At 48.6% G+C, this 21,446-nt stretch overlaps 1 protein-coding gene across 1 annotated transcript in view; it reads right to left on the bottom strand.

Moving 5' to 3' along the window:
- The window catches only part of LOC104479051 (CDC42 small effector protein 2), a 59,581-nt gene extending 38,760 nt beyond the window's left edge, over window positions 1–20,821 (bottom strand). Inside the window, exon 1 of the mRNA XM_086769731.1 lies at window positions 20,768–20,821. Coding sequence (XP_086625857.1) covers window positions 20,768–20,821 — 54 coding nt within the window. The remainder of the gene's footprint in view (window positions 1–20,767) is intronic.
- Window positions 20,822–21,446: the final 625 nt, after the last annotated feature.

Genomic DNA, 21,446 nt, shown 5'->3' with positions numbered 1-21,446 from the left:
CATCTCTTGTGCTGGTCCCTTGACTTTGCTTCATTTTAAGGCAAAACCAGCTTTCAGAAGGATTTGGATTATTTTCTCCCCTTTTTCAAAAGCTTCTGCTGCTGTGTTGCCCCACGTGATGATGGCATCGATGTATTGCAGGTGTTCTGGAGCTCAACCCTTTTCCAGTGCAGTCTGGATCAGTCCATGGCAGATGGTAGGGCTGTGTTTCCACCCCTGGGGCAGTCAATTCCAGGTGTAATGGACTCCCCTCTAAGTGAAAGCAAACTGTAGCCTGCATTCTGCTGCTAAATGGATGGAGAACACATTGGCAATATCAACAGTGGCATACCACTTGGCTGCCTTAGACTCCAGTTCATACTGAAGTTCTAGCACTCCTTCCACCCTCCAGTGGGATGGAGAATAGAATCCATAAAGAAAAGGCAGCAAAACTCATGGGTTGACATAAAACAAAAATAAACCTAAGAGAAATAACAGAAGAAAACAAAACAGAGATGGAAAACAAATAACTCATAGCAAAAACCTAATACCCAGTTTCTCCCAAGCAAAAGCAGGAAAATCTCCCTATACCACTGTCCTGGTTTCAGCAGGGATGGAGTTAATTTTCCTCTCAGTAGCCGGTGTGTTTTGGATTTTGTGTGTGAAGAATGTTGATAAAAACATTCTGATGATACGAGTTGTTGTTAATGAGACCAAGGACACTGTCTGGCTTTCTAAGTCTCGTTAACGTGTAGATGTGGGAAGCTGGGCGAAAGACAGACAGAATAATTGATCCAAACTGGCCAAAGAGAGTATTCCATGCCATAAACGTCATGCTCAGTATATAAGTGGGGGTTGCCCATGGGAGGGGGCATCATTTTCAGGTATTCCTTTTCTTTTCGGACATTCTTGTCGGGTATCCGTTCGGGCACCCTTGGCATCCTTTTCTTCTCTCTTGCTTGCTGGCATCGTTCCCTCTACCTTGCTAGCTTGCTCTCCCTGCTTTGCTTGCTGCTCGGTGTTGTTCCTGTGATCACTGCTCAGGACAGGCTGCGTCGGTCATGCGGACATCGGGTGGTGAGAAATTGTACATTGTTCATTTTGTATATTTTGTATATATTAATATCCTTATATCCTGTTAGCTTTGTAGTTTTTTAGTATTTTTAGTAAATTGTTTTTATCTCAACCCACGAGTTTTCCTTTCTTCCCAATTTCTCTCCCCTGTCCCACTGGGTAGGGGGAGGGTGAATAAGAAACTGTGTGGTGATCCGGGCTAAACCACCACAGTCTTTTTTTGGCGCCCAACGTGGGGCACGAAGGGGCCTCACTAGATCAGTCGTGAGATCATCAGACCTTAGTCTGAGGATCCAAGGTTCAAGCCCCGGTCAGTCCCGAAGGGTTGAGATAAGGACAGGTTTGAACACAGTGTGTTGAAAACACATTTGTTACAAGTGTTCATTAAGCCGGTTGTTCATCGCTGGGCACAATGTTATTTTATTTGTTCTCGCAGTTGTTTTTAGAGCTGTACTGGATAGCACCCTACTTGCCGTATTTTCTGTTTGTCGGTGTTTGTGCACGCTTTATCAATGATGTGTGTTGGATCAAAGGTATTGTTCTGCTTTGCTATGCGGCACTGATTTGTTTAGTGAGATTGCTGGTAACGGGACCATTTTCATATCTGTACTCAATGGCGGCGGGCAGTGTGCAGAGAGAGGAGGCAGAGGCAGCTCCACCCGGGTATTTCGGGAGCCATCTTGTGGGTGTTGTTTGGAACTATACCTGTTGTTTTGTTCCGGGAAGCCAGGCCGCGGGGGGAACATCTGTTTACAGCTTTCCCCACCTCACCAAGCTAATTTCAACAGCTTTTGAGAATTTTGAATACCCTTTTGATACCCCTACCACCATGTTCATGGTGACAAGTCTCTTGCAGCTATCTCAGATCTTGATATTGATTAAGTTTAAACAGTTTTTTAAAAGTATTATGGCTCCTCCAATCCCCGCAACAGACACTATGGCTACTCAAACTGCTGCTACAAATGCTGCAGCTACTTCAGCCCCTACGGCAGGCACTGCAGCTACCCCAGCCCCTGCTACGAGCACTGCGATTGCTTCAGCCCCCACGCCAGACACTGTGGCTACTCAAACCTCGGCAAGCAGTACCAAAGAGAAACCAAAAAACCAATCTACACCAGTATCAGTTGCCCCTGTACATAAGAAATACACCAAAAAATCAGTTTGCATAGTGAAAGATGATGATGAACCAGGCCCATCACATGATCAGGGAGAGGCAGAAGGGGAGGTAGTCACCCGGTCCCTATCCCTGAGTGAGCTGCGAGATATGCGAAAAGGTTTCAGCCGTAATCAAGGTGAGCAACTTGTCACCTGGTTGCTCCGATGCTGGGACAGAGGGGCCAGTAGCCTGGAATTAGAAGGCAGGGAAGCCAGGCAGCTGGGATCTCTGTCTAGAGAAGCAGCCATTGACAGGGCGATTGGAAGAGAGTCAGCAGCCTGCAGCCTCTGGAGGTGACTCCTGTCAGGTGTGAGGGACAGGTATTTCTTTAAGGAAGATATTGTATGCCACCCAAGCAAGTGGACCACCACGGAGAGAGGTATCCAGTTTCTGAGGGAATTAGCTGTTCGGGAGCTGATTTATCATAACCTGGATGACCCACGGACATCCGTAGATCCAGATGAAATTGAATGCACCCGACCCATGTGGCGGAAATTTGTACAGAGTGCACCATCATCTTATGCCAGCTCACTGGCAGCAATGAGTTGGAAAGATGATGAGATGCCACCAGTATGTGCAGTGGCTAACCAGCTCCGACAATATGAAGACAATCTCTCTTCCCCGATGCGGGCCTGTGTCTCAGCTATAGAAAGACTGACTGAGAAATCTGAAAGCCAGTTTGAAAAACTGTTAGAAAAACTATCTGAGGTGTGTCAGAAACTCGAAGATTCTTGCTCGCCACCTGCACGGACTAATATCTCAGCTATTAGAAGAAGACCTCATCCTCCTCCTGCTCAAGGGAGACGGTACACGCGACGAGATGACCTATGGTTTACCTTGCGTGACCAAGGAGAGGATATGAGGAAGTGGGATGGAAAGCCCACCTCGGCCTTAGAGGCACGTGTACGTGAGTTGCGAGGTAAAACAATCACAAAGGGAGGTTCTTCCAGGCAATTTGCTGCTCCAGTCTCCAGTGGGCAGTTCCCCAGACAGCGTAGAAGGGCTGATCTCACTTCTGATCCTATGGAAGGAACTTCTGATTCATACTCACAGAAAGTGAATAGAAAATATTATAAACAGGACTAGAGGGGCCCTGCCTCCAGCCAGGCGGAGGAGAGGGACAACAGAGTTTATTGGACTGTATGGATTAAATGGCCTGGCACATCAGACCCACAGAAGTATAAAGCTCTAGTAGACACTGGTGCACAGTGTACCCTAATACCATCAAGCTATAAAGGGGCAGAACCCATTTGTATTTCTGGAGTGACAGGAGGATCCCAAGAGCTAACTGTATTGGAGGCTGAAGTAAGTTTGACTGGGAATGAGTGGCAAAAGCACCCCATAGTGACTGGCCCAGATGCTCCATGCATTCTTGGTATAGATTACCTCAGGAGTGGGCATTTCAAAGACCCAAAAGGGCACCAGTGGGCTTTTGGTATAGCCACCGTGGAGACAGAGAAAAATAAACAGCTGTCCATCTTGCCCAGACTTGCAAAGGACCCTTCCGTTGTGGGAAAGCTGAAGGTTGAAGAACAAAAGGTACCAATTGCTACTACCACAGTGCACCGGCGGCAATATCGCACCAACCGAGACTCCATAATCCCCATCCTCAAGCTGATTCATCGACTGGAGAGCCAGGGAGTGATCAGCAAGTCCCGCTCACCCTTTAACAGTCCCATATGGCCAGTGCGAAAATCTAATGGAGAGTGGAGGTTAACAATGGACTATCGTGGCCTAAATGAGGTTACACCACCAATGAGTGCTGCCATGCCGGACATGCTAGAACTTCAGTATGAACTGGAGTCAAAAGCAGCCAAGTGGTATGCCACCATCGATATTGCCAATGCGTTCTTCTCCATTCCTTTGGCACCAGAATGCAGGCCACAGTTTGCTTTCACTTGGAGGGGTGTCCAGTACACCTGGAATCGACTGCCCCAGGGGTGGAAACACAGCCCCACCATTTGCCATGGACTGATCCAGACTGTACTAGAAAAGGGTGGAGCTCCAGAGCACCTGCAATACATTGATGACATCATTGTATGGGGCAACACAGCAGAAGAAGTTTTTGAGAAAGGGGAGAAAATAATCCAAATCCTTCTGAAAGCCGGTTTTGCAATAAAACAAAGCAAAGTCAAAGGGCCTGCACAAGAGATCCAGTTTTTAGGAGTAAAATGGCAAGATGGACGTCGTCACATTCCAATGGATGTGGTCAACAAAATAACAGCTATGGCTCCACCAGCTAACAAAAAGGAAACACAAGCCTTCTTAGGCGTTGTGGGTTTCTGGAGAATGCATATTCCAAATTATAGTATGATTGTAAGCCCTCTCTATGAAGTGACCCAAAAGAAGAATGATTTTAAATGGGGCCCTGAACAACGACAAGCCTTTGAACAAATTAAACAGGAGATTGTTCATGCAGTAGCCCTTGGGCCAGTCCGGACAGGACAAGATGTGAAAAACATCCTCTACACTGCAGCCGGGGAGAATGGCCCTACCTGGAGTCTCTGGCAGAGAACACCAGGGGAGACTCGAGGTCGACCCCTAGGCTTTTGGAGCTGGGGATATAGAGGATCTGAGGCCCGCTATACTCCAACTGAAAAAGAAATACTGGCAGCATACGAAGGAGTTCGAGCTGCTTCAGAAGTGATTGGTACTGAAGCACAGCTCCTCCTGGCACCCCGACTGCCAGTGCTGGGCTGGATGTTCAAAGGGAAGGTCCCCTCTACACATCATGCAACTGATGCCACGTGGAGTAAATGGGTCGCACTGATCACACAGTGGCCCGAATAGGAAACCCCAATCGCCCAGGAATCTTAGAAGTGATCACAGATTGGCCAGAAGGCAAAGATTTTGGAATGCCACCGGAGGAAGAGGTGACACGTGCTGAAGAAGCCCCACCATACAACAACCTCCCAGAAAATGAGAGGCGATATGCTTTGTTCACTGATGGATCCTGTCGTATTGTAGGAAAACATCGGAAGTGGAAAGCTGCTGTGTGGAGTCTTACACGATGAGTGGCAGAAGCCACTGACGGCCAAGGTGAATCGAGTCAGTTTGCAGAGGTGAAAGCCATCCAGCTGGCTTTAGACATTGCTGAATGGGAAAAATGGCCAAAGCTCTATCTCTACACTGACTCATGGATGGTGGCAAATGCCCTGTGGGGGTGGTTAAAGCAATGGAAGCAGAGCAACTGGCAGCGCAGAGGCAAGCCCATCTGGGCTGCCGCACTGTGGCAAGATATTGCTGCCCGGTTAGAGAAGCTGGTTGTACAAGTATGTCACGTAGATGCCCACGTACCCAAGAGTCGAGCCACTGAAGAACATCAAAACAACCAGTGGGTGTATCAGGCTGCTAAGATTAAAGTTTCCCAAGTGGACTTAGACTGGCAACACAGAGGTGAACTATTTTTAGCTCGGTGGGCCCGTGACACCTCAGGCCATCAAGGAATAGATGCAACATACAAATGGGCTCGTGATCGAGGGGTGGATTTAACCATGGACACTATTGCACAGGTTATCCACAACTGTGAGACATGCGCTGCAATTAAGCAAGCCAAGCGGCTAAAGCCTCTTTGGTATGGAGGACGATGGCTGAAGTATAAATATGGAGAGGCCTGGCAGATTGATTACATCACACTCCCACAAACTCGTCAAGGCAAGTCCCATGTGCTTATGATGGTGGAAGCAACCACTGGGTGGCTAGAGACATATTCTGTACCCCATGCCACTGCCCGAAACACCATCCTGGGCCTTGAGAAGCAAGTTCTCTGGTGACATGGTACTCCAGACAGAATAGAATCAGACAATGGGACTCATTTCCGAAACAACCTCATAGATACCTGGGCCAAAGAGCATGGCATTGAGTGGGTATATCACATCCCCTATCATGCACCAGCCTCTGGAAAGATTGAACGGTACAATGGACTGCTGAAAACTACACTGAAAGCAATGGGTGGTGGGACCTTCAAAAATTGGGATAAACATTTAGCAAAAGCTACCTGGTTAGTTAACACTCGGGGATCCACCAATCGAGCTGGCCCTGCCCAATCTGAACTTTTACATACTGTAGATAGTGATAAAGTTCCTGTGGTGCATGTAAGGAATATGTTGGGGAAAACAGTCTGGGTTATTCCTCCTCTGGGCAAAGGCAAACCCATCCGTGGGATTGCTTTTGCTCAGGGACCTGGATGTACTTGGTGGGTGATGCGGGAGGATGGGGAAGTCCGATGTGTACCTCAAGGAGATTTGATTCTAGGTGAAAATAGCCAATAATTTGAACTGGATATAATCATGTCTGTAGTTCTTTTATGTTCTATCAGAGGTATTGCAGCAAGAATCACCCTCATCAGTGAAGAACAAGCTTCGATGAAACCGAGCGACGTGCAGCAGTGATGGAACCAGAACTGGCGACCAACAACTTCCCCGAGATCAACATCTTCAACCCGCAGACCATGGACGTGATACACCAGCCGCACCAGAGGTACCAGCTACGAGTTCCAGATGCAGTATGTAACAACTTCACACTACATACCATCTCTCCTGCCCTGAGAGACTGCTATCACAGATAGGGCCCAAAGTCATGGACTAAATCAACTCAACAGACTTTGGAGGGATAGCTCATAGATTGAGATAATGATATCTGTGTGTATATCTATAAGCATGACATAAATGGTATGGAATAAGGGGTGGATACTGTCCTGGTTTCAGCAGGGATGGAGTTAATTTTCTTCTCAGTAGCCGGTGTGTTTTGGATTTTGTGTGTGAAGAATGTTGATAAAAACATTCTGATGATACGAGTTGTTGTTAATGAGACCAAGGACACTGTCTGGCTTTCTAAGTCTCGTTAACGTGTAGATGTGGGAAGCTGGGCGAAAGACAGACAGAATAATTGATCCAAACTGGCCAAAGAGAGTATTCCATGCCATAAACGTCATGCTCAGTATATAAGTGGGGGTTGCCCATGGGAGGGGGCATCATTTTCAGGTATTCCTTTTCTTTTCGGACATTCTTGTCGGGTATCCGTTCGGGCACCCTTGGCATCCTTTTCTTCTCTCTTGCTTGCTGGCATCGTTCCCTCTACCTTGCTAGCTTGCTCTCCCTGCTTTGCTTGCTGCTCGGTGTTGTTCCTGTGATCACTGCTCAGGACAGGCTGCGTCGGTCATGCGGACATCGGGTGGTGAGAAATTGTACATTGTTCATTTTGTATATTTTGTATATATTAATATCCTTATATCCTGTTAGCTTTGTAGTTTTTTAGTATTTTTAGTAAATTGTTTTTATCTCAACCCACGAGTTTTCCTTTCTTCCCAATTTCTCTCCCCTGTCCCACTGGGTAGGGGGAGGGTGAATAAGAAACTGTGTGGTGATCCGGGCTAAACCACCACAACCACCCTCCTCACTTATATACTGAGCATGATGTCCCATGGGATGGAATAGCCCTTTGGCCAATTTGGGTAAACTTACCCCAGCTGTTGGCTAATTAGTTAACTATCCCAGCTGTGTCCCCCAGCCACAGGGGCTACCAGCTCCAGTTCCTCTCCCAGCTCAGGTGAATGTTAGCTGGATCCTAGCCAGAACCAGGACACTGGTGTGCTTTTGCAACTCATTCCCAGTTAGGCTTACTTTGGCTTCCAGCACAGTTAGCTGTTGGGATCCTCCTGTCATTCCAGAAATACAAATGGGTTCTGCCCCTTTATACCTTGATGGTAGCAGGGTACACTGTTCACCAGTGTCCACTAGAGCCTTATACTCTTATGGGTCTGATGTGCCAGGCCATCGAATCCATATAGTCCAGTAAACTGTGTTGTCCCTCTCCTCCGCCTGTTTATAATATTTGCTACTCACTTTCTGTGAATATGAATCAGAAGTCCCTTCCATAGGATTAGAGGTAAAATCAGCCCTTCTACGCTGTCTGGGGTACTGCCCATTGGAGACTGGAGCAGCATTTTTCCCGGGGGGACCTCCATTTGCGATTGTTTTACCTCGGAACTCCTGTACCCGTGCCTCTTCTTTGACTGAGGTTGGTTTTCCATCCCACTTCCTCATATCCTCTCCTTGGTCACGCAAGGTTAACCACAGGGTATCTCATCGCATGTACCGTCTCTCTTGAGCAGTAGGAGGTCTTCTTCTAATAGCTGAGATACTGGTCCATGCAGGTGGGGAGTGTCGTAGTTCAGCCCCGATCGGGACCAGACTACGCAGTCTCTCTCTCACTCCCCCCACCCTCCGAGAGAATAGAGGGAGATGATATAAGGAAAACGGCTCAAGGTTTGAGATAAGGACGGGGAGAAATCTCTAAAGTTACCGTTATGGGCAAAACAGACTCGACTTGGGGAAAAATACTCATTTATTACTAAAACTAGCAGGAGAATGAGACAGGGAACAAGATAACCTCCCCCCACCCCTCCCTCTTCCCAAGCTTAACATTATCTCTACTACCTTTCCCTCCTGAGCAGCACAGGGGGGAAGAGGGAATGGGGGTCACGGTCAGTTCATCACGCAATGTTTTACACTGCTACTTCGTCGTCGGGGAAGAACTCCTCGCATTCCTCCCCTGCTCTGTTGTGGGGTCCCACCCATACGCCACAGTCCTTTGTGGAACTGCTCCGGCGTGGGTCATCTCTTCCATGGAGTACAGTCTCTCCAGAACGGCTGTCCCAGCGGGCCCTCCACGGGCCACAGCCACCTTCAGGCATCCACCTCCCCCGGTGTGGGGTCCTTCACGGGCTCCAAGTGGATCTCTGCTCCTCCGTGGACCTCCATGGGCTGCAGGGGGACAACCTGCTCCACCATGGTCGTCACCACAGGCTGCAGGGGAATCTTGGCCAGGAGCCGCATTACTCCTCCCCCTCCTTCTGAACTGACCTTGGCGTCTGCAGCCGTTCCTCACAACAGGCTGGCAGATGTCTCTCAGGAACTTTTTACATCTTATTCACTTCTCATCTCCTCTCCACTTCTTGCAGCCAGGCCGAACTGAGTCAGGCCCAGTCGGCCGCCTGGCGAGAGGCCAGAGGGTGAGGCCTGCAAGGCCCATGAGGCCTGCGCCTCCCCCTCTGCGCCTCTGCCCCCGCTCAGTTTCTTCACATCTTCTCTTCTCTCTTTTTTTTTTTTCTGTTTTCCCCTTCTTAAATACGTTATCACAGAGGCGTTACCAGGGAACATTCTGCTACCAACTGGCTCGGCCTTGGCCAGCAGCAGGTCCGCCCTAGGCCCAGCCGAGTCCACTGAACAAAGGGGAGCGACTTCTAGCAGTTTCCTACAGAAGCTATCACCTTAGGCCCCCCCCTCACTAACAAAACCACAACAGGGCTCCAGAGCTGGACACAGTACTCCTGGTGGGGTCTCACCAGGGCAGAGTAGAGGGGCAGAATCACCTCCCTCGACCTGCTGGCCATGCTCCTCTTGATGCATCCCAGGATGCGGTTGGCCTTCTGGGCCACAAGGGCGCATTGCCTGCTCATGTTGAGCTTCTCATCCACCAGCACTCCCAAGTCCCTCTCCTCAGGGCTGGTCTCGATCCATTCTCTGCCCAGCCTTTATTTGTGCCTGGGATTGCCATGACCCAGGTGCAGGACCTTGCACTTGGCCTGGTTGAACTTCATGAGGTTGGCACGGGCCCACCTCTCCAGCCTGTCAAGGTCCCTCTGCATGGCATCCCTCCCCTCCAGCGTATCGACGGCACCACACAGCTTGGTGTCGTCAGCAAACTTGCTGAGGGTGCGCTCTATTCCACTTATTTCATTTCTTCTCAGAGATGGGTGCTAGGTAGTAAATCCACAAAGTTAGCACACCTGGTTACCATTGCATTACATATTTATACAATTCAGAATAACAGATCTGCCTCTCAGTCATACCTACTTAACTACAATTGGTTAGTTCTTATGTTAGTTCAAAGATACAATGCTGCTTAAATTTACTAGGCATGCTCCGTGAGTAGGGGTCTCTATCTGAGGAGGGGGCGATTTTTGCACTAGAGGTGTGGTTTTCATATTATAATGAGAGTTCACTTGGAGGACACTAATTAGTGGGATTTCCCTGACCATTCACAACCTTTCTCAATGTTATGCACCTGCAAGGATATATGTCCCCTTAGTTTCATAAATGTTTCCATGCTCTGGATCCCTCCTTATCTGTTTGGGCTTCTCCAGCAGGTCCGCTCTCCTTGAGTCTATCTTGGCGATTCTTTGTTCTGGCAGATTTACAGCATCATCCTGCTCTTTCAGGGCCATGTCTGTGGTGTTACTCTTTGCTTATCTTGGTTCTCCCTTTCCCATGCAGATCCTTGCTGACTTCATGCTCCTTTGACAATCATCCAGCTTTTGGCACCTTCTGGGGCAAGATGTTTCTTTTTTTATCAGTCTTCCAGCTTCTCTTCAAGGGTATAGTTGTTAGTAGGGTATGCATTGTTTATACAAAGTACTTGTCTTGCTCAAGCCAGATTCTGTTTCACAAGATATTCATTGTCCTTGCTTAATGGAAAAATTCATAAAAATTTCAGTCATGTATATCACCAGGACAGGGCCACAGGAGAGCAGATTTGCAGTGAAAGAAGCAGTAAAAAGAACATCAAAAAGTTTTCAGGGAGCATTGATCCCCCAAGCAAAGTTCCGCCTGAACCACCAAACTATACCATAAAGTAAGTCTGATTGGCAGAAAAACTGAGATTTAAGAAACAAGAAGATGGATGGTGGAGGACTCCCAACGAACCAATTCTAATAACCAAACCAATGACTGAACAGCTAATGAAGGATCTGCAGAAAAGAACACACTTTGGTGCAGATGCTATGATTAATAGCTTAAGATGCTTTGTGATAGGACCCAAGATGCAAACCATTGCTGAGCAGCCAGTGCAAAAATGCCCTGTGTGTTATGCATATAACCCCAAACCCAACTGAAAACACCACCAGTAGAAATGAAGAAAGGAATGAAGCCCAGAGAATACTGGCAAATAGACTTTTCAGAGTTACCAAGAAAAGGACTCTACTGATATTTATTAGTAATAGTGGACAGTTTTACTGGATGGCCAGAAGCCTTTCCTTGTTGAATCAGCAAAGCTAGGGAAGTTGTAAAAATCTTGCTTAAGAAAGCGATTCTGAGGTTTGGAATTCCTGAAAGACTTTCTTCAGATAATAGGCCACACTTTGTATAAGAAATAGTCCAAGGAGTAGCAAAGGATTAAAAAATTAAGTGGGACCTACATACAACATGGAGATCACAGTCGAGTGGACAATTGAAAAGAATGAACCAAACACTAAAAAAACAATTGGCAAAAATTTGTCAGAAAACTCAATTAAAATGGCCAGAGGCGCTACAAATAGCTCTAAAAATCACAGAATCATAGAATACTTAAGGTTGGAAGGGACCTTTAAAGGTGATCTAGTCCAAGCCCCTTGCAAGGGGCAGGGACATCTGCAACTAGATCAGGTTGCTCAGAGCCCCGTCCAGCCTGGCCTTGAATGTTTCCAGGGATGGGGCATCCACCACCTCTCTGGGCAACCTGTTCCAGTGTTCTACAACCCTCATTGTAAAAAGTTTTTTCCTAATATCTAAGCTGAATCTACCTCCCTCTATCTTAAAACCATTACCTCTCATCCTGTCACAACAGGCCCTGCTGAAGATTTTTCCCCATCTTTCCTGTAGGGCCCCTTTAGGTACTGGAAGACCACTATAAGGTCTCTCTCTGGAGCCTTCTCTTCTCCAGGCTGAACAGCCCCAACTCTCTCAGTCTGTCCTCATAAGAGAGGTGCTCCAGCCCTTTTATCATCTTCGTGGCCCTCCTCTGGACCTTCTCCAACTCGTCCATGTCCTTCTTATGTTGGGGGCTCCAGAACTGGACACAGTACTCCAGGTGGGGTCTGACCAGGGCAGAGTAGAGGGGCAGAATCACCTCCCTCGACCTGCTGGCCATGCTTCTCTTGATGCAGCCCAGGATGCGGTTGGCCTTCTGGGCCACAAGGGCGCATTGTTGGCTCATGTTGAGCTTCTCATCCACCATCACTCCCAAGTCCTTCTCCTCAGGGCTGCTCTCAATCCATTCCCCGCCCAGCCTGTATTTGTGCCTGGGATTGCCATGACCCAGGTGCAGGACCTTGCACTTTGCCTGGTTGATCTTCATGAGGTTTGCCCACCTCTCCAGCCTGTCAAGGTCCCTCTGGATGGCATCCCTCCCTTCCAGTGTGTCGATGGCACCACACAGCTTGGTGTCCTCGGTGAACTTGCTGAGGGTGCACTCTATCCCACTGTCCATGTTGCTGACAAAGATGTTGAACAGGGCCAGGCCCAATACTGACCCCTGATGAAAACCACTTATCACCCGTCTCCACCTGGACATTGAGCCATTGACCACCACTCTCTGAGTTCGGCCATCCAGCCAATTCCTTATCCACTGAGTGGTCCATCCGTCAAAGCCATGCCTCTCCAGTTTAGAGAGAAGGATGTAGTGTGGGACAGTGTCAAATGTCTTGCACAAGTCCAGGTAGATTATGTCCGTTGCTCGTCCCTTTGTCCACCGATACTGTAACCGCGTCATAGAAGGCCACCAAATGATCTGCCCTTAGTGAAGTCGTGTTGGCATGGTTTCCAGGAGAATGTGCTCCATGGCCTTGCCAGGCACAGAGGTGAGGCTGACTGGCCTGCAGTTCCCCGGGTCTTCCTTGTTCCCCTTCTTAAAAATGGGGGTTATGTTACCCCTCTTCCAGTCATCAGGAACCTCACCAAACTGCCACGACTTCTCAAATACGATGGCCAGCGGCTTGGCAACTTCATCTGCCAGTTCCCTCAGGATCCACGGATGCATCTCATCGGGTCCCATGGACTCGTGCACCTTCACATGCACTAATCCTAAAGAATTAGGATAGTCCCTAGGGCCAGGGATGGTGTTAGCCCATTTGAATTATTGTGTGGTAAACCATACCCCATGAATGAACTAGTGACAGTCAAATGCATGTAAAAGGGCAAAATTGGGTCATTTGCTGTCTTTGTCTTCTGTGTTATCCTTCCTCCACAGATACATCCAGGAATGGTTGCCAGTAATATTAGATGCTCCTGTACATCTGTTCTGACCCAGATGTTGCAATAAAAATAAAAATGTAAAATTTAGATTAATAGCCAAGTTATCTGCTGCTATAGATAGCCTTTCTATAGCCCTATCCTTAATGGTTTGAAGTCAGAATAATATTAGTTAAAGATTCACAATTTTTAAAATGTACCTGTGTCTGACCTGTCTAAAAGCAAGAAGCATAAAATGATGAAATGCTAGCTCCACCAGCATCCCGTGAAGAACTGCTTAGGTTTGCCAAACTACTGAAGAAACTAGGGGAAAGGTAATTTTGGCAAGGGGAACTACAACCACTGACTCACACACCCTCTAGACAAATCATAACACCGACTCAAAAGAGGTAGGCGGAGTAACAGGACTGAGCATGCATACTAGTTTACATGCTAGGCGAAGAGATTCTGACCAATCATTTAATAAAATAACAATGCATATGTATTAGAAAGTTGAATGTGTTAATGTTTTGTGTATAAATAAAAGACAATTTGGAGCTTTAAGGTATGCTGTCTTGGGACAGGCACTCATATCTGCCCATGTATGTAATAAAATAAAACATCTCCACTCTCTGTGTGGATTGACTCTGCATTCTGGGTGACGGACCCAACTTTTGGGACAACATGGACATCAAGTGTTGATCTGGACCTAGAAAGATGAACCTAACAAAAGGAAAAGTGGAAATGTTTGGAGGCTATAGTGGCAGCTTCTGCAAGAAGCTGCTAGAAGTTTCCCCTTTGTCCGGTGGACTTGGCCGGGTCTAGGGTGGACCTGCTGCTGGTCAGGGCCGAGTCAATTGGTGACAGAATGTTCCCTGATAACGCCTCTGTGATAACGTATTTAAGAAGGAGAAAAACAAAAAAGGGAAGAAGTGAAGAAGTAGAAGCAGGGAGCAGAGAGGGGGAGGCGCGAGTCTTGTGATCCTTGTGACCCTTACCCTCTGGCCTCCTGCTGGGTGGCCGTCTGGGCCTGACTCTGCCCAGCCTGGCCGAGAGAAGTGAAGAGAGGAGATGTGAAGAGAACCTGAGGGACCTTGCGTTTAGTCTCATTGAACCTCATGAGGTTTGCACGGGCCCACTTCTTGAACTTGTCCAGGTCCCTCTGGATGGCATCCTGTCCCTCAGGCATGTTGACCGCATCACTCAGCTTGGTGTCATCTGCAAACTTGCTGAGGGTGCACTCGATCCCACTGTCTATGTCACTGATGAAGATGTTAAACAGTACTGGTCCCAGTACAGACCCTTGAGGGACACCACTTGTCACCGACCTCCATCTGGACATTGAGTCGTTGTATTTCTCTTGTATTTTAATACATCTCTTAAGTATAATCAGCTTTTCCATATCTGAAGTACTTATTTGATGTGAATTTTAAAAAATAAGATATTTTTCATATATAATTAACACCATCTAATTTAAAGTGTAGCTAGAATATGTGTTTGCCAAAATATTTAAGTTGCACTACATTCAATAAAAAGTCATGGTGCTTATACACATGTGCCATGAAGACCTACTTATCAGTGTCTAAGAGCTCTGTATTTTACAATATACTGTAGTGTCTTTCCTCAGAGGATGTCAAAGCAGTTAACAGCATCCTGGGCAAGCATTAATCTAAGTAAAATATTCCATAAGTCGATTGCTTTTTGCAACAATGAAGCAGATTCTTCCCTTCACAAAAAAAAAAAAAATCCAAATCAACAAATCAATACCCTCCACAAAACTTTGCATGCAAAACACCAACAATCCACTATCCAAAACACATACTTCACAAATTAGAGAAATCAGGGACTACTGTTTGTACCTATTTGCTATTTAGAAAACACCTAAATGTTGCAGCCTGCAGTAAACTCCATAACCTTCAGGTATTCTACTTGAACCACTAGATCAATTAACATCATCATCTTCTTTGTCTCTTTCCCTGTCTCTCTCACTATCTTTTGCACCTTTGCTTGCTGCTTTCCTCTCTCGCTCTATCTCCCTAACACTCCCACTCTCTCGCTGTCTCTCCGCCTCTGTTTCCATCTCTGAATTTTGTCTCACTCCCTGCCTCCCTCTTTCTCTCACTTTCTCTCTGTCTCTTCCCATTTGTCTGCCTCTTGGTCATTCATTCTCTTAGTTTCTCTCTAGGTCTTGCTCAATCTGTGGCACTCACTCTCTTGCTCTCTCCCTCCGTATCTATCTTTCTCTGGCTCAGTCATGCCATCTCATTATCTCTCTTGTTCTCACTACCTTGCTCATTCTTGCTGTCTCGTGCTCACTCAATGTCTTGCCTGCCATCTCGTGCCCACTCCCATCATCTTGCGCTTGTTCTCATGCGTGCTACTGACACTTTGTGCTCATTTTCTCACCTGCTTGCACTTGCTTGCAGTTGCACTCTCACGCTTGTGACTGTCACTCTTTTGCTGCTTCGCTCTTGCTCCATCTAGTGATCACTATCTTTCTCTCCATCTCTCGTGCTCACTCAAGCGTATGCTCTCATCACACTGTTTTGACCAATTGCACTCACTCCAGCTCACTCCCACAGCCTCACACTTGTTCACTGTCTCTCACTTGTGCTTGTCTCCTCTTGAATGCTGTCTCACACGGTCGCATGCTTGCTCACTGTCTCACCCTCTCAGTTTTGCACTTAACATCTCACTTAGTCTCATGGTCTTGCCCTCGCTGACTCGTGCTCGTTCTCATGGTCTTGCACTCATTCTGTCTCACAACCACTGTCTCACATTCCCTCTCTTCCTCTTTTGCTCGCACTCTTTTCCTCCCTCCCTTGCCTGCTGCCTCCTGGTCTCTCATTATAGCTGCCTCACTCTCGTTCTCATTAGTCTCTCCTCGGTCCCTTGCTCTCCAGTACATGCTAATCTCCTACTTCTCCCATTCCAGCTCGTCTTCTCACATTCATCTCCTCTCTCTCTCCCTTGTGCTCAGATCATCCTATCTCCTTTGTGCTCATCTTGTTCCCCTCCCTTGTGCATTCGTCTTCTCTCTCATCTTCTCCCTCTCTCAATTGTGCTCATCCCCTCCCTGTCACTAGTATCCTCACACTCGTATCTTTGTGTTCATCTTCTCAAGTCTCATGCTTGCATTCAGCTCCTGGCGCTCATCACCTAGCACTTCCTGCCCCACACTCGCTATCCTGCACTCGCCTCCTCACTCCCTTCCCTGTGCTCACCTCCTCATGCTCACTTCTTCTCCCAAGTCCATTTCTGCATCGTGCTCACCTCCTTGCCCCCTTGCCCCTTGCTCTCACTTGACTCCTTGTCTCCACTCGGCTTGCCCCAGCTCGCCTCCTCGCCCACCTCCTTACCCACTCGCTTGGCTCCTCATCTGCCTCCTTGCTCCCTTTCACCTCCGCATCCACTTGCCTGCCTCCTTGTCTGCCTCCTTGCTCCCACTCACCTCTTCACCCACTTGCCCTAGCTTAACGCCTCGCCCCCTCGCTCGCCTCCTCATTCACAGAATCATAGAATTGTCAGGGTTGGAAAGGACCTTCAAAGGTCATCTAGTCCAACCCCCCTGCAAGGAGCAGGGACATCCCTGACTAGATCAAGTTGCTCAGAGCCTCATCCAACCTGGCCTTGAATGTCTCCAGGGATGAGGCATCTACCACCTCTCTGGGCAACCTGTTCCAGTGTAAATTTTTTTTTCCTAATATCTAATCCAAATCTACATCTCTTTATTTTGAAACCGTTACCCCTAGTCCTGTCACAACAGGCCCTACTGAACAGCCTCTCCCCATCTTTCCTATAGGCCCCCTTGAGGTACTGGAAGACCGCTATCAGGTCTCCCCGGAGCCTCCTCTTCTCAAGGCTGAACAGCCCCAACTCTCTCAGCCTGGCCTCATAGGAAAGGTGCTCCAGCCCTTTTATCATCTTCGTGGCCCTCCTCTGGACCCTCTCCAACTGGTCCATGTCCTTCTTGTGTTGGGGGCTCCAGAACTGGACACAGTACTCCAGGTGGGGTCTCACCAGGGCAGAGTAGAGGGGCAGAATCACCTCTCTCGACCTGCTGGCCACACTCCTCTTGATGCAGCCCAGGATGCGGTTGGCCTTCTGGGCTGCAAGGGCGCATTGCTGGCTCATGTTGAGCTTCTCATCCACCAGCACTCCCAAGTCCCTCTCCTCAGGGCTGGTCTCGATCCATTCCCCGCCCAGCCTGTATTTGTGCCTGGGATTGCCATGACCCAGGTGCAGGACCTTGCACTTGGCCTGGTTGAACCTCATGAGGTTGGCACGGGCCCACCTCTCCAGCTTGTCAAGGTCCCTCTGGATGGCATCCCTCCCCTCCAGCGTGGTGATGGCACCACACAGCTTGGTGTCATCGGCGAACTTGCTGAGGGTGCACTCTATCCCACTGTCCATGTCGCCGACAAAGATGTTGAACAGGGCGGGGCCCAACACGGACCCCTGAGGAACGCCATTTGTTACGGGTCTCCACTTGGACTTTGAGCCGTTGACCACCACTCTCTGAGTGCGGCCATCCAGCCAACTCCTTACCCACCAAGTGGTCTGTCCATCAAATCCATGCCTCTCCAGTTTAAAGAGAAGAATGTCGTGCGGGACAGTGTCAAAAGCTTTGCACAAGTCCAGGTAGATGATGTCAGTTGCTCGTCCCTTGTCCACCAATGCTGTCACCCTGTCATAGAAGGCCACCAAATTGGTCAGGCACGATCTGCCCTTGGTGAAGCCATGTTGGCTGTCACCAATCACCTCCTTGCTTTCCATCTGCCTTAGCATGGTTTCCAGGACAATCTGCTCCATGACCTTGGCAACTTCACCCGCCAGTTCCCTGAGGACCCGCGGATGCACTTCATCAGGTCCCATGGACTTGCGCACCTTTAGGTTCCTCAGATGTTCCCAAACCTGCTCTTCCAGTACAGTGGGCGGTTCTTCATTCTCCCAGTTCCTGCTTGTGCCTTCCACAGCTTGGGTGGCAAGACAAGAGCCCTTATCGGTGAAGACTGAGGCAAAAGAGTCATTGAGCACCTCAGCCTTCTCCATGGCCCGGGTAACCAGGTCACCCGTTTCCTTCCGGAAGGGGCCTACATTGTCCTTGGACTTTCTTTTGTCCCCTACATACCTATAGAAGCCTTTCTTGCTGTTTTTGACATCCCTGGCCAGATTCAATTCCGTCAGGGCTTTAGCCTGCCTCACCTGATCCCTGGCCACTCGCACAGCCTCTCTGTAGTCCTCCCAGGCTACCTGTCCCTGCTTCCACCCTCTATAGGCTTCCTTCTTACTTTCAGTTGGTCCAGGAGCTCCTTGCTCATCCACGCAGGCCTCCTGGCCTTTTTGCCCGACTTGTTCTTCATCGGGATGCACCTCTGCTGAGCCTGGAGGAGGTGTTCCTTGAATACGGACCAACTTTCCTGGGCCCCTCTTCCCTCCAGGGCCGCCTCCCATGGCACTTGGCTCATCAGGTCCCTGAAGAGGCCAAAGTCTGCCCTCCTGAAGTCCAGGGCACAGAGCTTGCTGTGTAGTTTCCTCACTGCCCTGTGGATCTTGAACTCCACCGTGTCATGGTCGCTGCAGCCAAGGCTGTCCTTTAGTTTCACATCCCCCACCAGCCCCTCCCTGTTGGTGAGCACAAGGTCGAGCATTGCACCCCTCCTTGTCGGCTCCTCTATTGCCTGCAGGAGGAAGTTGTTGTCCGCAGATTCCAGCAATCTCCTGGACTGCCTGTACCCTGCTGTGTTGTCCCTCCAACAGATATCGAGGTGTTTCAAGTCCCCCATGAGGACCAGGGCTTGTGACCCTGAGGCTGCTCCTATCTGCCTGTAGAGGGCCTCATCTGCTCTGTCCTCCTGGCCAGGCGGCCTGTAACAGACCCCCCACTGTAATGTCCCCTGTCCCTCCCCTTCCTCTAATCCTGACCCATAAGCTCTCTGTCAGCTCCTCCTCCATCCCCAGGTGGAGCTCCATGCACTCCAGCTTGTTGCTGATGTAGAGAGCGACACCCTCTCCTCATCTCCCCTTCCTGTCCTTCCTAAAAAGCCTATACCCCTCCATGTTGATGCTCCAGTTGTATGAGTCGTCCCACCACATCTCCGTGATGCCAACAAGGTCGTAGCCCTGCTCGTGTGCATGCATCTCCAGCTCTTCCTGTTTATTCCCCATGCTGCATGCATTGGTATACAGACACTTCAGCTGGGACACTTCCCTGCCCTCTCGCATCCCTCTGCCTCCTTGTGATTGCTCATCTCCTAATCCCCACTTGCCTCCTCACCTCCTCACCCCCCTCTCTCATTTGCCCCCCTCACCCTCCTCCCTTGCTCTCTTGCTCACCCTCGCCCTCCCTCACCCACTCTCGCCCTCCCACTCACCCTCATGCCTGCCCTCTCCTTTGCTCTCTCGCTTGCCCTCGCCCTCCCACTCACTCACTCCCGTCCTCTCACGCCCCTTCATTCTCCCCCTCGCCTGCCCTGGCTTCCCAGCTCGCTCACTTGCTCACCCGCCCAACCCACTCACTGTCACTCTCTTGCCCTGCTCACTCACCCTCTCGCTCCTGTCCTCCCTCTCACATCCTTGCTCTTGTTCTCAGTCTCTTGCTTGCGCTTGCTCCCTCCTTCCCTCCCACGCAACCACACCCTCTCTCCCTCTCCTGCCACATACTCGCTCTCCCGCTCACTCCTGCTCTCATTCGCTCTTGATCTCTCACCCACGCTCCTCTGCTCGTGCACTCACTCGCTCCCCCACTCTCACTTCTGCTCCTACTTGCTTGCTAGCTCTCGCTCTCTCACTCGCTTGCCTACTCTCTCTCCTGTGCTCCTGCTTCCCCTTGTTTGCACTCATACTAGCCCTCACTCGCTCCCTCGATCTCTCCTCCCTCCCTCTCACCTCCTTATGCTCCCCTGCTCATGCTCGCCTGCACACACACTCTCTCTCTCCCTCCCTCTCTTGCATTCCCCTCTCCTCGCTCCTTCTGCTCACCTGCTCTTGTCTGCTCACTCATTCTTGCCTGTTCTCCCTGGCTTGCACTTGTCCCCTCTTGCCTGCCTCTGCTCTCTCGCCCACCTGAATCCTCGCTCTCTTCTCCCTCTTGCCTGCCCTCTCCATGACTTCATTTAAATGAATGCTAAGAAAGGCAGAGGAGGAATGGATTTTACCCTATATTTCTTAACAGCAATATTTCCTTCCTTCACCATTATCCAGCCACACAGGAAAATAAGCCTTAAACAGTATTAGACATTTCCAGATTTCCACCTGCTTTTTGGTAGATCTTAGAGCAACAGTTTAGGTCCTCTTCACTCTCATCCTCCCCTTCCTTTCTCCCTCTCTACAGTTCAAACATATAAAGGCTCTTTTCAAAGACTTCAGACAGATTTAAGATTAAGGATAGGAAAATGTCTCTATGACAGTCTAGATCAGACTCTTCTTTCACAGCTAAACCAAGATGGTAGTTAATTCTCACTGGGCTTAGTCCAACAGCACTAATTTAAGAAGCTAAAACAAAGAAAAAAAAAAAGAAAAATGGAATAATGTATTGAATTATACATAAAACAGTTCTGATATTCATACTTACAGGCTGAGGCTGTTCTGCAATACAGCAGCTGAAACACAACCAGAACTCACTCATTGTTTACAGTTTGAAGTGCAAAACACAGATGAAAAGCAGGATTTAATCTCTGCAAAAGTGTCTCCAGGTAGCAAGTTCTTGAAATAGATTTATTTATAATGGTTCCAGCGTGAAAAGTTTCTCTGTTGAGCTTTTCTCCAAATAAAAGTCAGTTCCAGGAAAAACAGGTTGAAGATAATTTATTTTGGAGTCTTCTTTCAGAAGACTGGTCCCAGCACCACACAAGTGTTACATATGCTTCTTTGATCCCTAGTGTTATGTGAACCTGAAAAGAAAGAAGTACATAACATCAGAAAGAAAGAAGATACAGAATCTCATACTCGCAGATAGCCACCCACACCAGTGATTTCTTGATAATATCTTGAACTACAGAGTGGAGAGACACTAGCAAACAAGTCACATGATTATTTCTTGTTAAGAGCTATCTCTTAAAAGTGCAGGAGCAGACAATTCCAAAGTGTCAGAAGTCAAGCAAGAGGGGCAGAAGGCCAGTTTGGCTGAGCAGGGATCTTCTAGAACTTAGGCGGAAAAGGAAAGTGTATGGACATAGGAAGCAAGGACAGATGATGTGGGAGGACTACAGAGATGCTGATAACCACCGTAGGGAGAAAATTCGTGCAGTCAA

The sequence above is a fragment of the Chlamydotis macqueenii genome, chromosome W (assembly GCF_036417535.1).
Source record: "Chlamydotis macqueenii isolate bChlMac1 chromosome W, bChlMac1.mat, whole genome shotgun sequence".
In the NCBI taxonomy this organism is placed as follows: Eukaryota; Metazoa; Chordata; class Aves; order Otidiformes; family Otididae; genus Chlamydotis; species Chlamydotis macqueenii.
The sequence above is the reverse complement of the archived record's forward strand: the minus strand, read 5'-3'. Positions and strand labels throughout refer to the sequence as shown.